This window comes from Solenopsis invicta, chromosome 14 (assembly GCF_016802725.1).
Source record: "Solenopsis invicta isolate M01_SB chromosome 14, UNIL_Sinv_3.0, whole genome shotgun sequence".
In the NCBI taxonomy this organism is placed as follows: Eukaryota; Metazoa; Arthropoda; class Insecta; order Hymenoptera; family Formicidae; genus Solenopsis; species Solenopsis invicta.
In genome coordinates, this window is record NC_052677.1 from 14890632 (window position 1) to 14909627 (window position 18996).

At 33.7% G+C, this 18996-nt stretch overlaps 1 protein-coding gene and 1 long non-coding RNA gene across 5 annotated transcripts in view; one reads left to right on the forward strand and one right to left on the reverse strand.

Moving 5' to 3' along the window:
• The window catches only part of LOC120359610, a 244944-nt gene extending 228345 nt beyond the window's left edge, over positions 1-16599 (forward strand). Inside the window, exons 5-6 of the long non-coding RNA XR_005576388.1 lie at positions 11911-12086; positions 14905-16599. This is a non-coding gene — a long non-coding RNA (uncharacterized LOC120359610). The remainder of the gene's footprint in view (positions 1-11910; positions 12087-14904) is intronic.
• LOC105207571 overlaps positions 1-18996 on the reverse strand; it is a 180818-nt gene that overhangs the window by 126959 nt on the left and 34863 nt on the right. For 2 of the 4 annotated variants that reach the window (XM_026132320.2, XM_026132316.2), the window contains exon 2: positions 9223-9291. In XM_026132320.2, coding sequence (XP_025988105.1) covers positions 9223-9246 — 24 coding nt within the window. In that variant the 5' untranslated portion in view covers positions 9247-9291. Of the gene's footprint in view, positions 1-9222; positions 9292-17372; positions 17760-18996 lie in introns of those variants that run through there. The other 2 variants (XM_026132319.2, XM_026132317.2) reach the window with 2 other exon arrangements.

The following is an 18996-nucleotide window of genomic DNA, read 5'->3' on the forward strand; positions in this document are numbered from 1 at the left end:
AATTTACTACATATGCTATTTATAATTATTGTAATTATCATTATGGATATTAATGATATGTAATTATAATTATTATAAAAGATACATAAACATACGTTTTATTATAAATGGCAGTAGAAAATCAAGGTTTCATTGATGATATAATCTATTCAAGTTATCTAATTTTTTTATATAATATGATATATAATATAACAAAAGAAGACAAGTTACAATCGACAAGTGCTCTAATTTTATTTAATTTCCTAAAAAGAAAAGAGGGAAATATAAAATTAATTGGAAAAGCAACTGTATTTAAAATAAAACTAATTCAAATATTCTTCTTTCAAATATTCTCTTCATTTTCTAAATCCTCCAATAAATTGTTAAAGCCATCATACTCATTACGAAATTAGTTCGCATGAATCAAACTGATCAGAAGGTACACGAGGGTGTAAGGGAACTTCAAATTACATATTCTTTTCTTAACAATTTCTAATAGCAATGGAATTACGGGCCGTTGAGAAATGCAGAGCGCAAAGTTATATACCGGGTGCTCCGAAACTGTTCGCTTAATAATCCGGTGGCTTGATCCCTGCCATAATTTCTTGAGCGCGGAGGTCAGATCTTAATCTAATAAATGTACCACGAAGGCGCTACCATTATTTCTCGTAATTATCTGCCGCAACGCAATAATGTTCCTATTGTTGAAAAGAGACTTATCGCGGGAAATGTATGACCACGCGATATATGCGCTACCTATGACTTAAACTGCACATAAACGGAAACATCATAGTAACAGCAAAAGTATAAAAAGTAGTGATATAATAATAAAATGATAAAATAAAAAAATAATAAGAGCGAGATTCATCAAAGATCTCGATGGAAGCTTTATAAGTATGTAGTCATGTATGTCTTGATGCATGTATTATATTCAGTCTTGAAGAAATTGCGAAAGGATCGATATAAATTAGTCTTAATATCGAAAGAGTAATAGTATTAATAAAAATATTAACCTAATTTTAATACTATATATAATATGATATAGAAAAATCTCTTCATTAAAATAATAAACTATTAACAAAAATATAGTGAGAGAGCAACTGATATAAATAAATCTTAATTAATGCGATTTGATTAGCTTTAATTACGTGTTTCGATTATACATAATCGATGGACCGTTTATAATTGTCTTATGTGTAATCGTTTATCCAAATATTGCAAATTATGCTTACAAACAGTTGCATGTAGTTACTTAAAATTAGTTAAACATACTAAATAAAATTAATTAAAGTTAATTACAAGCAGCAGCTTTACTCATCTAGCAAATAACAAGGGAAAGTCTATTAAGCATTACCCCGTTGTTGTTAACAAATTAGCGGCGCATCATATTAACTCGAAAGTTCCGCTACTACAACGGGCGCGCTTTGTTGTTTGTTCAAACGTCGTTATCGTTGATCGCGCGAAAAGTTGCAAACAAATCAAGAGCTCACAAAAGCTTTGCGACGCAATTTCAGCACAAATTTAATCTAGACACTCTTTATACTGTCATCAGATAATTTACATTGACCCTTATCAAATCAACTCTTATCAAGTTAACAACACTTATCAAGACGCTAACTTTTTTATCAAAACGGACAATTTATATTATTCCCCTCGTAACAAATTTGTTTTGATAAATTTGCATTATTTTGATATTTTATTTTAGATATATAAAGAATTAATAAAAAAAAGTTAATAAAAATGTTTTTATTGTACGGCTTCGTGAAGCACGAAAAATGCAGATCGCGAGATAGTTGCTATTTTTTTTTTTCATTTAGTTATTTTCAGATTATTGAATTATTTAATGAGCTCCATTAATCTCGGAATATTATCCACCGCGATGCAACGCGCTTTATCACAAAATATAAAGTCAACAAACAATGCGAATTTCGTTTCCTTATTTCCTGCGGAAATCCCGGTGTAGCGAAGGAACACAAAGCAGCGGATTTTACGTGTCCGACAACATGGCCGTCGAGGGAGGAACATAAAGTTTACATGGCGGGCGCCGCAGCCGATACGGAATTATTTACTCACGAAGAAAGTATTCGCGAATTTTACGAATCATAAGTGTCTGAGATTTTTTGCCTCGGTACGCCATTGTTAAATATTTATGACGGGACGAGCGTGGAATATTCTAACAAACTTACAGTTCTTATAAATACATTGCGGCAGATAATATCATGTATAAAATAAAAATTACGGTTAAACATTTTGAGGTCTTTTTTTCAGTTTCCTTTTCAATAAAAATAAAACTGAAAGAAGTAAATAAATAAGAAAAAAAAGCTATAAATTATTGGTTATTTTCCATTAATGACAAATAATGTATTCTCCTTAATTTAATCCAAATTAAATTAAGTTAAAAATATACGTTTGTTAAATATGGCGCCGCGAAAGAAAACTTTAATACGTTTAACTTTTTTTACAACGAAAAAGTAGTTTTGTGTGTACCGTATCTGGGATGGAAGGTGATAAAGGGTCAATTCTCGTTTATTTGTACCGATTGGATTTTCGAATCAAGACTTCAATCGATCCCTCGGCTAGCTCAATCGCATCCCAAGGGGAATACCGTTCGACTAACGGGAATGGGTAAGACACAGAACGGAAGTAAGGTTTAAACAAGATTCACCTGAATTGCGCGCCAGATTTTTTTTCTTCCTCTTTTTCTTTGTCACATCACGTCTATCGCGTCAGAAATTTGCATTTTTTTATACTTGCTTGTTATCTTCCTGGTCCTATTCATTTTTTACGACAGTATCCTTCCGGATTTTGTTTACATAACGACACACGTACATACGAAGATATGATATAACAAATTTAATATTTTTATCGTTTAATTACTTGAATAGAGATAAAATAATTACAGAATAATTTTTTAGATAAAATTGAAAATACAATTAAAGTTAAATTAAGACAAACTTGAAACAGACGTTTACATTGTATAATTTCCTTCAAATATTTAATACTTTATAAATCATTGTATAAATATGCAATATGAATATTCTTGATTGTTTTAATATCAAAGTATTAAAAGTTTTCAAAGTGTAAATCCACTGAGTTTCAGCTTCGAGATAATGAAGCTTTATTCGCTGAGACTCCATAGATAACATGAAGAATATAAGCAAATAAAAAAAATCTTATTTTCTTCTGAAAAGAAATTTTTACTCACAATTTATTTGTCAAGATACAAAGTTACAAATTAAAAAGCTCTCAATTCAAATTAAAATATATAACGTAAAATATGTATTGTGCTTTTTAATAAAGAAAATACGTTTGTATATATTACGAAATAATGAAGAGAAGGCTGCGTGAATTATATAACGACCGTTGGCGTGGATTAATTACCACATATTCAGTTCTTCGTTGGGTGAAGTACTTATGAGATTAGCAAATCGTTTCTGAAGGGAATGAGTCACGACGTGACGCTGGAAGTTACAGGGCGCAACGCATACGCTTTTCATTAGGACGAGAATGAAGAAGGGCGGCGCGTTCCATCATTGCACGTTATATGAGCTGCGCCTCGCGGGGGATGAATATAAATAAGAACATTAATAAAACCATAACCCACAAGCAATATCAGCAGGTTAGATGCTCTCGAGATTTAAAGTCATTACAATTTTTTCCAATATCGCATATTAAACTCCGAAGTTACGAATTGGATACACTGAAAAAACACCGCGTAAACTAAGATAATTGAAAATACAAGAAAACTAATAAAACTAACATAGCGCTGGCACAGATGGTGCGAGCGATCTTCAAAAGTGAAGATAGAATAATGAAAATAGCATCGAAGGATATTAAGACACAGTCGATTAGGAAGGAAAGTAAATAAAGTGGAAGAAAATGTATCCAAAATTATGAACAGTATTAAATTAAAATCGCAAATTTAAATCTGTCGCGTGCAGTAATAAATGATGAGACACGAAATGCTGACGCGTTAAATATCCGCGCAAGCAATCATTGAAAGTATAATGAAATATCAGAAACCGACGAGGTGATCAATCAATTCTAAGAGGAAGTTAGATCGAAGACAAACCCGAGGAAACTTCTGTTAACATCTATCGGCTTTATGATCACGACTGACAATGAGGCCATAACTCTGATTTAGTAAGTTAATCCCTTTAGCGGAAACACGAACAGGGTCGGGCCCCTTCCCGCCTCCACCCCTTTTAATTAAGAGCGCAATCATTCTGTCGTAATCCAATACCGAACTCGCCCTGTCCATCGCAATTTCTCCCCGACTCACCGGTCCTAAAGTTAAATTTCCCGTGAAATAAAAACACCGCCGCATAGTGTCGTACACTTCTGCCCCCTGTCCGCCGCTCCCATCCCCTCGGTCTGCCTTTCATTGGAAATCGCTTTTTAATCGCGTTCTCGCAAAGCGCCAAACTTTCGCGCGCTTTTAAGTAGTAGAGCCGTTCGATTTATTCGCCGCTTCAAAAAAATACTTTTATTTAGTTTGCAATCCGAGCGTTATTTAGTGTAACGTGACTTCAAACGGCTGTATATTCGTTCTTGTCGCAGACAGGGAAAACTGTTGTTAGGGAGAAGTAGTTGGGCACTTTATACGCTGTGAAAATGCATCCGGCTGAAATACCAAAGAACTTGTAGCTACGGAGATTTGTAAGCATTCGTTGCATTCGCTTAATGTAAAATGAGAAGGAGATCAACTTTAAATTTCTGTATCGTTAGAATCATTAAAAAGAAAAATTACTTTCGAAAGATTATTGACGATTTATATTTCGAATAAGGAAACTGTTGAAGAATCCAGGAAGTTTTAAAAAATAAGAAGAGATTTTAAGTCAGCAATATTTAGAAAGAATAAAGCTTGAGGCCATAAAAATCGAAATGCAATTTTTAAGATAAAACGTCGAAAGCTTCGATATTTAAAATTAAAAATAAATCAATCTTTCTCACGTTTGGGAAAATTGGGACGTTTAATAATAAGATAACAAGTTCTTATTTTATTTTTTATATTTTTGATAGATTTATTTATTCATTAATTTACCTTTTTACTTGTGTAAAAGTATTCAAAAACTGATAAATGTTGCGTTTGGCATTGCAAATCTCAGAATCGAGCTAGAGGAGCTAGCTTGAATCACATGATCTTCGATCAAATCAAGTACTAAGATTATTTCTGAGATGTGAATTGCCGAACGATTTGCGAAGTGAAAGAGCAAACAGATGCCTCCTATTTGCAAAACTGAATGCAGCCAAAGATAAAGAAAAACTTAACTTAAATAAGAAACAAAGTTTCTCATTTAAGAATAAAAAAAGTTTTTTTTATCCTTACTGTACCTAATTTTATTTTGTTTAATTTATTCTACACATATAACAGTAATAAGAAATCTTCTTGCTTACAAACTTAAACAAACAAATTAGAAAAACGTAAACGTACATGCAACTTTCTATTTCGTGAATACTTAAGAATTACAAAGAGCCATTTTGTACCTTAAAAGGAGCTTTATGTTGGAGTTTCAAAAAATGGGCGAGCTTCTGGATTCTTCAAGAAGCTTTTCTCTGCGGTAGAGATCGAGCGATGCATTATACCTCTCGAAACGGGTAAAAATGCGAGGGATCAAGCGTCCGAATTGCGCGTCAGCTGATTGAAAGGCAGCCGGTGACGTTGCCGAAAGGCGCCGCGCCACGCGACACCTTCGCCGAAATATGAGGACATAAATTCCCGCTACGAGGCTGACCTCCAAATGGCTACCATTAAGCACCCCGAGATTCCCATTTCGACTTCAAAGTATCGAGATCATGATCGAACGATCCTTAATGGCCCCCATACAAAGGAGGTGCCATGATCGCCGATTCGAACGCATTCATTTTTCGTGCTTCAACGCGTACCCAATAACTCTTAAACTAAGATTTTAACTCTTAGAAACCGGGAAAAAAAAAATGTAACTTGAAAACCGAGAAATCGAGAACATGCGCGTTTAAAAGATTGAGGTTTAGAAAGTTGATTTTCAAATCAAAAAAGAGATAACTCGAAGAATCGTGGAACTTGAAAAAACCAACAAGTTGTAAGTATAGAAATTTGACAGCGTACATTGGATAATGTTTGATGTTTTGCGACCAAAGAATCTTAGGCACGTTTCCAAACGTGAGAAATCGTGTAAATGCGTTGGGAGAAGTTCAACATTTGCACAGATCTCTAGATTACAGGTCCAAGAAACTTGTGTCGCTCTAAAATTCAACAATTGCTAAACTTTCCGTTTAACGATCCGCGAATAATAAGCGTACTCGCCGGCTTAAAAAACGAACTTCCAAATACGAAAACTAGAAATACGAATATTAAATTTATTTCAGATATCTTTAATTCGTCACATGCGCACTTAGAACACCGAGATAAAAACCTATATTTAATTTTATATGTCGCGAAATACTGAAAATTTAATTTACCAGAGAGAAATTTCTAATTGATTTTGCATGTATAAAAGATTTTCTTCATTTATAATTAAGCCGAATTTAACGCGTAAAACAAACTTAATTTTATCCCTCGCGCCAGCATATCATATTGAATGTATAACGCAATTATCTATCCAAATGTCTTCGATTATTGCAAAATCAATCAGTACTCGCTAAAATGGAACAATCAAAGTTTTATGGAGAAGATTGAACGTTTCATCAGTTATTCCGCCGTATTGCCACCTAAGTAACAATTCGCGAATAGCGACGCAATTAAACTAAGTATCGGCCAGCGATGATCGCTGCAGCGCGGGCACGCACCTCGGCGACGTGACCGGCGTCTGGACCGATCCGAAAGAATCGCGAGTCCATCCACGTAACATAAAATATAGTAAATCGGGCAGAGAGTAATGCCCGGCTCGTAAATAACATGACATATGTTCGTTGGAGGCACGGCTGGCATGTACGCGTAAATCTCCTGGTCGCGCCGATCGATAAAACGCCGCTCGCTCACTCGCTCGTCGGAGCACGGCCGCCTCTGGTCGCTGCGCTCGCGATCGGTTGATCATTTACGCCTAATAAATCGGGCGAGTGTTAACGAGTGTATTAGCAAGCGAAATAGAGGCGAATTTTTTGTCTTTTCGTCGCGGAACGAAATTAGATGCGACGTTACGCGAATTTTTCTACCGTATTTTTACGTAAAGCATGCGACAAATTAGACGTGAGCGTGTAATTTAGAAAGTCACTTTTGAGACTTTTCTGACTCCGCATTATAAAAATGGTAAAATACGAGCATTAAGGGTATAAAGCATTTTTTTTAATTAAATGAAAATAAAAAAAATGAAATTGTCAATTTTTTTTATGATAGCTTTTTAGATAGATTTTTATGAAGCTAATATATAATTAAATGCAACTATAAATGTCATGCTTGAAAACATTGTCGAATCTAAAAACGTTCTTTAAAGGATTTCGGATATTTTCGAAAATTGAATTTCGCGGAATTGCAGTGAAATAACTGATGAAACGTCCAATTTTTCGTGTAATCTTCATCATTCCGCTTTAGGGAGTTTCGACCGATTTTGCAATTATCGAAGAAAAGGGAAGGGGGGGGGGACAATTGCATTTGGCTGCGACAAATCGCTATACACTGTGAGTGGACAGGAAAAGGCAAGAGAAAGGGGAATAGTCGGAAGCGCGCGCAATATCAAGTCTCACGTACAACAATTTAGAACGGTTGTACCGAAATCGTTTATTCGCCAAGAGATTGATGAGCGTTGAAATGTTGTCAAAAAGCTGAAAGTAGCTGATACAAAATGTCTCAGAATTTCGTTTGAAAAGAGATATATAAAGCTTCTTAGGAAATTTGAAATAAATTTTCCCTTGGTAGAAATGTCAAGGAAAACCATCATTTTTCACAACTTTTCAAATTTATAGCATTCAATAATTTATAAATTAAGCTTGAAATTGAAATTCTGTAAAATAAAAATCGCTTCAAATCAGATAACAGATAATATTTCATTATTTATTTTAGTCTTTTAAATTGTACTCGTATTAATTTATGAAAGAATAGATCTTTTCGCTGAAGCTTATATTCCAGAATTTATCAACACCTCTTTTAATATTTTTGTTAAATTATCTTCAATTTTTATAAAAATAATATATGTATACCGACTTTTTGCCAATTCGAATATTCTCCATATATACATATTTATTCATTTCACGTATAAGCGCTCTTTTAATATTCCTATCGGCACCGCCTCATATTATTCGTATATTTGATGAACTTTATAATTTGTGATAAACAAATATTGAAAACTCAATGATGATTAAACAAATTTATGCTTAATAAATTGCCGAGTAATATAATAATCGTATTGCAATCTCATCACAAAAGTATTTATAATTGCAATGTCAATTATATTTACGATTGTATTGTTCAATTACCAATTTTAATCCGTTATCATTTTTTTCTCGAGACTAATTAATTGCTTGACATGACGATCGATTCTGTAAATTCAGCTAAATCACAAATTCAAAAATTTACAAAGCGCTATATTTTTACAAAAGTTTTTCACAAGTAAACGTTCTGAGAATCTATCATCGTTAAAAGCATGTAATTAAAATTGACGAGCAGCAATCACGAGTTAACAAGGTACCGACGCAAAACTACGCCCCATTCTTACTTCGTCCGCCCACTTTTGCATTTTATACTAACAACGCTTGCTTCTCGATTGACGTTTCATTACCTACGCAAAAGAAAGATCGCGAGAGAAAGGGAAGAAAAGATATTTTTATGTCGTGATTGAATCAAACGATCGATTTTTTTACCAATGCGACGTGAAAACTGAAAGTTTAAACGCTGTTTAAACTAATGCTAACTTATCGAAAAGAATTCTGTTATCAACAATTATAAATTTACTTACTAGAACCTATATAGAGCTCCTCTATTATTGTATTTCAAACATAACGTAATATACGTCAATATTTTGCTGTAAGTCGAAGGATTATGAATGTTCAAGGATTATAATTGGTTGTACATATTGACGAGTTTAAATTTATACCGAACTTAGCATGTACAATCGCGCGAATTAGAGCGCGTTCTATTTCGTGCAATCAATTGCCGGTATATTACCGCGATACGTTGCACGTGCAATTTCTGTATTAGATTATGCGATCGTGCCGTGATTAATTGCTAGTTGCAGTTGTACGCGCAATTATTGTCCAGTGGAAAATAGATAGAAATATATATATATATATATATATATATATGTAGCAATTTGTGTTAAATTGACTTACTTGCGAATCGCCGACTTCGGACATGCACGATCCACACACTCCCTCCCGAGATCAATCCTTAGCTCGGTACTGTAAATGAAAAACAAAAATTAATGTAATGAAGTAATAAGATTATAATAATAGTAGATACAATAAATATGCCACAAAGATGTTTTTATGTACTGATAAAAGTAGAATACGAGACACATTTTAGACACGAAAAGAACCGTTTTGTTAAAGTATCTAAAAATGTAGATACAGACAGTAATTGTGTTAAACCATTGAAATAATTACGTAGGACGTTTAAACTGATTGTCAAAATTTTCAGCATTGTCTCTTTCATAATTATTTTGATGGTCTAACAAAGTTACTTTCAGATCTATATCTTGCTAAATTTTTCGATATATCGACAACCATGCTTTCCAAGTATCTGCAGGAAAATCGTAATTCCTATATTTTTCTTGGATATTAAAAAATTCCATATTCATCCTTATAATATTACTATAATATTAAATCTACTTCAACTAAGAGGAGATAAATGGCGATATAAATAATCGAAATATATTTGTGGAATTGCTGTCGAAGCGACATTTATACTTGTACATGCTGTTAAAAGTTTTTTTTAGACATTTTTAACACATGTCATTTCCAAGAGGGTATAGAATTAAAATCAATAATACTCATTTAAAAAAAGCTACCTCCCCTTCCTTTATTTATACGTTACGTCATTTAATCTCCACCAAATTCTTTGTGTTAACAACCGTAAAACGTTTCGCCTCGAAGTACTCACTTCAACATAAATCCTCTCCGTTAATTGCGCAGTACGATCGCGCGAGTAATTTAAACTCGCCCGCTCGCCCCGGCTGGCGGCCTGACGAAATAATATTCCGGCTAAATGGCGGCTCGTGAATCCCGTCCGAATGCGCGATAAAACCAATGCCGGTAGCGTGTTTACAGTTTTACGAGGTGTCAGCGAAATGCACAGCGAGCGAGCTACATTCGCGTAACGTCATGGGCCTTATATGATATCCTAAACCTTTCCCGCTGTACTGTCCAAGTGTCCAGATCATTAGCTATCCATCTTTTTAATCGCTTTTAAAAGATTCCACACTTTTACTTTATTTTTCATAACTTTCAGAAGAGTTCTTTTGAAGCTTTAAATGCGTAATAAAAATATTTCATAAGTATTTTATTTTCAATAATAAATACGAAAATGGTAGTATGTGTGTGTGTGAATATAACGGTGTAATAAAAAAAAATAAAAAAATAAAAAATAGCGTAGAGATATATATGACTGAGAAATTAAATAAAATTCTCATGTAATTAATCACGTTAAATAAAATTCCTGACTCTTTAATAAGCTTTATCTAATCTGGGAAAAGAACTGCAATTAATCAATGACATAGTCACTTAAAATCTAATCAATCTATGGCGAGAGTACACTTGTTTTAATAAATTTGAGATATAAATTTTTTTTGTATGCATCCTGTCATAATTTTTCAATTCTTCTACCGTTAAACCTTAATGTGCTAAAGTATAAAGCATGTGCTTATAAAACATATGATATTATCGAATTATAATTATTGTCATAATTGAATAATTAACCTTCTAATTAGCTTAGTTAAACAGGCGATTAGCAACAGCTGTTACGTGACATTGGCATGTCTTGGCCAGTATTTGATGTCGTGGGTTACGATTTCATCCCTCCCACCTCGTCAGCCCTCCTTGACATTGCGTGTCTCCCCGGAGGCTCCTTGAGCGTCTGATTAACTTGGTATGAAATTATGTCCCATCTTTATACCCTCCTTAATACACCTAGACTTATGTATCTAAGAACTCTATGATTAAGAGGACTCGAGTTATTCAAGCGTCTAAAATTTCAGAGATTTAATAATACAATTTATAATACATTATAATAATTTTAAAAGCAAAGCTGCATACCAAAACATATAATATAGTGTAAAAAATTTACTATCCGAGAATTTAAAAAACTTTAAGGATCTAATTGTTTTACAAAACATTAGAATTTAATTTTGCAAAATAAAATTTAATAATTTTAAGAATGAGCTAAATGTATATGTAAAAATATCAAAAAAATAATTAAATTTATATGATACATTTAATAATATTTACAAATTTGATCCAACTTGTCTTAAGAAAAATATGAGAAGATAAAATCTTATTTAATTTGTTTAATAATTTTAATGGTTATATTCAAATCTTTCAGAATCAAAAAGTTTAGAGATTTAATTTACTTAAAAATTTCAACAGTTTGCGAAAGTAAACTAAACAAACGTTCTAAAAGCAAAAGTTTAAAAGTATTCTTAGCTTTAGTATTCGAAATACAAGCAGTCGGGGGTACGTCAATTGGATCATTTATTATGTCAAGCCCTTCGTCATTTTCTGAAACCACCCTTGACTCAACGTCAAATTCCTCAAGCCCTTCATCTCTCCTTTAACAGTTCGCACCTCGACTCATCCCCTCATGTCGGTTGCAAGACGCTACAGCTGCAGCTGCAGTTCTCGCGTGCATCCGCAAGGGAAGGAGGGGGAGGATTATAGGGAGGATGGGTATGGTGGCGTGGGATGATTGTGGGGGCAAACGTAGGTGGGGGTGGATCGTACATACGCGGCCGGTGCATGCGGTAATGGCGGTGCATACGGTGTACCAGTCAAACGCATACCGTATTGATTTTAATATCTGTGTAGGAAGCAGAGAGAGGAAGAGTAGACGAAGAGAACAGAAGAAGAGAGGAGAGAGGGAGACAGAGAAAGACAGAGAGAACGGAAAGAAAGGAATGCAGTGGAAGAGGAAGCTTTTACACGTCATTTAGGCACCTGTAGCTGCGACTTCTGATGCGTCAGCATTTTGCTCGCGTGTTAAGGTGCATTGGCAAGTTTATTCAAGTCGATTTACCTTTATGCACACAGAATCATACACGTTATATGCTACATTTTAATATATTTTTTTTACGTTTATTAAAATATATCATTCTAAGCATAAACCATTCTTAAATTGGGTTTCATAAAATAAATACATTTTTTTAAAGATATATATATACATAAAGAATCTTTCTCTTTATTTAACATAAAATTATTACTCCTGGTGTAACATAGAGAAAATAACTATTATTAAAGATCGACTAAAATTAATCTGCTAGCTCGATTAAAAATACGTCCACTCATGAAACTAATTTCAAACGTGGGAATGGACGATAGGGGGAGAGAGGTTTGTAAATGACGAACGCACTAATGGTAAGTGACAGTGGCTAATTAATTAGTATCGAATGTTCGACACAGCAAGAGCGATTAAACGCAACACCTGAAAATCCTAATCACCTACAAATTAATCCGGACAAACATAATAACAGATACGGGCTTACTATTTTTAATCAAAAGGTATTGTAAATATATTGAAACTGTTCAGGAAATGATTAAAATTGTGAAATATTTTAGATATAATTAATAAAAAATATTTTAATAATTCTATAATTTTCTGATTGTTACAGTTATTAATAAAATAATAGAAATCTTTTATCTTGCGTTAATTGTATAAAAATAGTATTTTTTTTTAAATGAGTTAAAATTAATTACTTAAAAAGTATTAAAGACTATTGTTGTGTATTTAATTACTGAAAAATATTCATCACATTTGTCATCATATAAAGCACTTGATCGAGTTATCTCTATTAAATAAAAAAAAAAATATATACGTAACATGAATAGTACAATGATGCTAATAACAAAGCAATTAATATAATTTTCAATGTACAACAGAATTATTCTATGGTGGTGTTTAGCCTTAATTTGTCCGAATCGTATTAAATTTAGTATATAACTCAGTATATAATTCAGTAAATAGTTCAAAATCACAAGATAAGAGAGGAAACAACTTTCTTGATGTACTACCGTAACAATAACAAAACTAGTATAAAGATCGAAGTATAAAAGGATTAAAGTAGATTCACCCCGCACCGCTTTTGTTGGTGAATTAATCACAACTTAATTGAATCTAGAGCACACCATGCACTAACCAAGCACACCAAACTGCCTTGTTTACTAAAGGCACTCATCCGGAATAATAATCCATGTAGCTTTATTGCAATAAGATTATTTATTTAGGATCTATCGCGATAATTGAAATATAAAATTTTCTAGTGATAAAGCATAAACAATGATTACAACAGAAGTAATAACTGTTTGTTCAATATTTAAAAATTGTGAAAATTGCCATAACTGCAACCAATTGCCATATTTACTAAAAACACTCACCCGGAATAATAATTTACGTGGCTTTATACAATGAGATTATTTAGGATTAACAAGGGTAGCCGTTATGCTAAAACATTTTCCAATAATTAAACAGATATACGTTACAAAATCATTACAAATAATTGTTTGTTTAATTCCTAAATATTGAAAAGTTATGAAGATTCAATAAGTATAATTAAAAAGTTTAATACTACAATAATCTCATTCACTTTTTTCCAAAGTTTAAAAAATGTGTTAACTTTTTCAGTGTCAACAAGATGAAGAGACACAAATTTATAACAAAATACTTCGTTTATTCTGCAAAATTTTATATAAAGAATTTATAGTTATTTAATAAATAACCAAAAGAGCAATAATAAATATTCAAAGAGGACTTTTAAACTACAGCTCACGAATTAAAAGTTAACTTATCAAACGCAAATTGTAATTTCAAGTTCCCACGACTACGAGTGAACTACGAGAGTGATTTGAGACAATACAATATCAACAATTACACTGCTGGAATTAATTGAGATCTGTTATTGAGGACAAGATTGCATCTATTATATGACTTTGCCGCATTTAGCAATTAACAGTGGGCAACGATATAAAGCGTTATTCTGCTGTGTAGGATATTGCACTTTAGGCGATTCCCATGTAACACTCGTCACTTACGTGCCGGACATTAATTTTTGGCTGTACATAATAGAAAAAAAGATAAAGAGAAAAATACAGGATTCTAAAAGCATTAGATATTATTTTTGTTACATGTGTCATTTAAAAACTATTCTTTTTAAATGAAAATGTACAGAAAAAATATACACTTTATTTTCTAAATAAAGATTCCTGAGAAAGAAGCTTCTAACAAACAATTTGAGGAAAGAAAATAAGTGACCAAATCAAATCGTTTAATGAATGTCAAATGAATTATATTTTATAATACAATTTTTTAAAAAAACATTTTAAGACTTGATTTTAAAAATAATAAAAAATAAAAAGAATAGATATTATTTATCTCTCTCGACATACTCTCGACACTAGCGGAAAACCATCTCTAAATTTATGAAAAAAAAAAATGATTTGAAGAATATGCAATAGCTCCGAGACTTATTCATTAAAATAAAATTAATTAATGGTAATGTACGCGTAATAGAATAAATATACGTACAAAATAAATAAAATGAAATTTAGCAATTTATTGATTTAGTCTTTATTTTATTGCAATACATATTTATTTTATAGGTGTGTATAAAACAAATATCTGTATGAAAAGTAAATATTCCTACATGTAAAATACGTAAAATAATTTACTCAGTCTATTTATATCAATAAATATTTCACACACCTTTTAATGCATGACATACAAGACAGATACTTTGCCATACAGCCCTTTTCATTTGCTAAGTATACCCAACATTTCCCAAAATATCTCACATTGGCCTTTCTTTACAGGCTTCCTCTCCTCCGTTCTCCGGTGGACCCGTTGACGAGACATAGGCTGTTGGATAGGACAAGGGTTGGCAAGAATGAAGAGGAGATGGGTGGCAGATACGAACTTCCTTCTTTGTCGGCCAGGGAGTCGAATGGCGGACAGGCGGACGGGTTAAATTTGCATGGACGCTTGTCTGCGTTTCCAATTTCACGCATGCACACATTCAACAGCCCCGGGAACAGTTTGGGAACAGTCGGCGAGGGAAAGGAGGGGAGAAAGGGGGAGAGGGTTGGCTGATAATAAACGGCGTCGATTTCGGCATAAATCAAGGCCGCGAATCCCGGCGCGCATCTTCGCGAGCGAACGAAAAAAAAGGAGGGGATTGTAGGGTAGAGAGGGCGAGAGGAGTCGGTCCATCGACAACGGCCAAATTAATCCGGCAAGCTTAAACAAGCGGAAACCACCCCCGCAAACCATACCCTCTTGCGGTGAGGAATTCCCGCAACGGACCGCGCGGGATTCCTGTTGCATTTGCATGTGTTATTATTACTATCGTTTAATATACACGGCGTACTGGTATTATTCGATTCGGTGCAAATTTTGTCTTAACAAAGCCGTCAAGACACGAATGACTTTCTCAAGAGTTGCAGATAAGCTTGATGCAATTAAACAATTATATAATTCATATTATATTATTTTCGGCGAAATCGGAAGAGTCAAATCCAAATTCGAATTAAAGTCACGATTTATGCACCTTGTAAATTGATCTGTTATATGTCTAACAGCTATTTAAGGCTCAAGATACTTGGAGGAACAAAATTCGTTTTTATTTTACCTCTTAGATGCAAATGTCTACATTTTGAGAGTGTGTTGAACTTCCGGCACCTCAGATTTTACAAATTCGGAGATTTAACAAATACGATGAATATAGAATTGCTAACGATTTGCAATTGTCTGCAGTATAACTAGAGCAGACGAGTGATTTTTTTTCGACATATCGATTGTTATAATCGGCTTAGTCGTTCGGTTGTATAGTGAAACGTGCGACTGGCTGTATAGCCAGTGTATACACGCGTGTATGCACGCAAGTGAAATACGAAAGCACGATCTCTTAAACTTTTTGCGTGATACAGAACCAAAGAATCTTCTAATAAATTAATTTATATGTATATAGAGAAATATTCACATGGCAGTTCTCGTAAAATTAAATTTGCAAGTAATCCACTTCATGTTACTTAGAATCAATATATTTTTTAATAATTAATCCTTTGCAGGCAACGTAGATCTTTTAATATCCAGGCGATTTTTCTATTTTTAATTATTCGGACACCTCAAATTCATACATGTACGCGGAAAAAAAATTTTTTAGTTGTTGCAGCAAGAATCTGTGTGCTAACTAAATTTCAATTGTACATAACTAAAATTTATGTACCACGCACAGATTTTTGCTGCTGCAACTAACTGTAACTAATCCTTTTTTCCGCGTATGAAAACAATAAGAAACGTTTTGAATCAAACAACTCTAAAATCGTATTCCTAAATATTGAAAAAGTACACCAGATTTTTGAGCTCATTAACCCTTTGAAAAACATAATGTTACCTCATTATGTCTAAAGATAAGACATTAAAGATGAAACATTTTTTAAAACATTGAGAAAACCATGAAAAAATGACAGATTGTTTTATATTATATTTGAAAGTAGCAGAAAAAATTTGATGGCAATTTTTTATCTCGATAAAAAATTATTTCAATAAAAAGTAAATGTGCTCTAATGATTATATAATTAACAACGAGATAATAAAAAATTCTGAATTTTTTTATTTAAGTCATTTTTTTTATTCAAGATGATTTATGTAAAATGTTATCGCGATGCGGAGATCAGTTCTATAAAATAAAATTTATTTATTTATTTATAAAATAATTAAATATAATCACAATAAAACTTTGTATAAATCATCTCGAATACTTTTAAACTATGTATTTAAAAAATGAGATTTTTCTCAAATAATTGTAAATAGTTGTAAATAAATAATTTAATTTTTAATAATAAAAAGTTATGTTATTAAGTAAAAATATAATTTTATTCACACAACTTTCATACGTATATAGTTTATTTGACGTGTTAATATTAAACACATTTCCAAATTTTTAGGGAGGAAAAAGATTCTCATACTTTAGATGATTGTTACTCTTGGTTATTATAAATCGATTTTCAATTTAATATCAATTTAATATTGCTGCTATTTCACGTTCAACTTAGAACTGTTTTAATACTAAAAAGTTATTCGACACGTAGTTGCGTGAAATAAAATGACACAATAAATATCAGCGCTAAGATTTAACTGTGATCTAAAAGACTTTTCGTTTAATATTTGTGTTTTCAAATTTTATTTATTTGCAGGGACTTGCTGTACGTTCGATACACTCTCCCTCTTATGCAGTGATTCAGCGGTGTCTGCGGAAGATTAACAATATTTTGGAACTAACCTCAACACGGATGATGAAAAGATATCTGTCGATAATCCAACGATGAATCGGGGACGATTCCGAAGAGCGAGAATCCTTGGAAACACCGAATGAACCCTCGTCACGCGATCACAATTCACACGCGTCGATATAAAATATCACGATTAAATTACAGTTACGAATGATCAAGCGTTCGATACTCTCGGCACGTTCGAATCCGCGACCCGTTTCGTCATCGACAGACAAAAGCTGCAGAAAGAGTGCGAATGTAAGACGCGACACTCCCCGTCTCGTACTCCCCGATATTAAAATTCCCACGCGCGATTCACTTATTACGTATGAGACGCGAGAACGCGGTGTGTCGTCTCCGTCACATGCGAACGCTCGAGCGACTCGGCGACGAGTGAGGCAGAGTGAGGCGAGGGCGGCGAGGGCGAGACTCGTACCGCGTGAAGGTGAAGGTTAGGGCATCGTTCGCGCGTCAGACGCCATAACACCGCGACCGCTGGATTACGCATTATAACAGTACGCAACGGCCTTGGTATGTTCGATACTACATAACAGTGACGCACGATTCGATGTCGTTCGCGTATCGGCCCGTCTACCAATGGTTCCCGCCAATAGAGTCCGTGACGCGGAACGCCAACGACGCTCTCGACAACTGTGAAATGTAAGAGGTACGCACTTGTCATCGGATCGTTCCGAGATCGTCCCTCGTTCGAGTAGAAATCTCGCGGCTTCCGATATTAATACGCACACGCGCGACACACTTTTCACGCGGAAGAGGAAACGCGACGAGACATCTCCGCGCAGCGACGACGCGACGCGACAACCGAACGGTGGCAAACTTCACGCCTTTTGAACTCGCAATGGCGCATTCGATAACTCGATGTGGACGGCCCGTGAATTTCCTTTCACTATATTAATGCATTCTGCGCTACAATGGCATTGATTGATTCAATAACGTTCGTTTAGTATTTTCAACATTAATAGGCCCGTAAATTTTGACTGGTAAAAATTCTCTGAAAGATAGTAATCTGCAACGGACTTAGCGAACTATTTCGCCTTCGCGTATATTCATAATATTGCGACGAATGGCGTTGCGCGACCAGCACGCTAGAAATTCTTACGCCGAATTTATTTCTAGCGTTATTAAAGCGGAAATGAGAAACATCGTGGGCAATTTCAATTAGGTATGAGATTACACATTCAGCAATCTTGATAAGGTATTCTCGCGATTCGTGTCCAACAAGTAAAAAAAGTAAAAAACAGTGAGATAAATGTAAGTGTATAACGCGAAACTCGATACGACGTTCCCGATATGCATTCGACATTTCTATTATTAAAGTCCGCGCACGCGATTTATTTCACTGTACATGTTAGAAACGTGAAAAGTGTGCGAAATACTCGACTATATATAAATGCTCATATCCATTTTTACCAATGTGAATTAATTTCAATCTCGGATTAACTTATCTTTTTCTAAGAATTTTAAGAATCTATAAGAAAATAGATAAAGAGTAACTTAAACCGAGATTGTAACCTTAGTTATTTTGGAATGACCCCAGCTTGTAAAATTTTAATTTCTTTCGAAGACCGTCATTACTTGGATTTTGTTCAGTTCTCTGTTTTTTCTTTCTTTTTT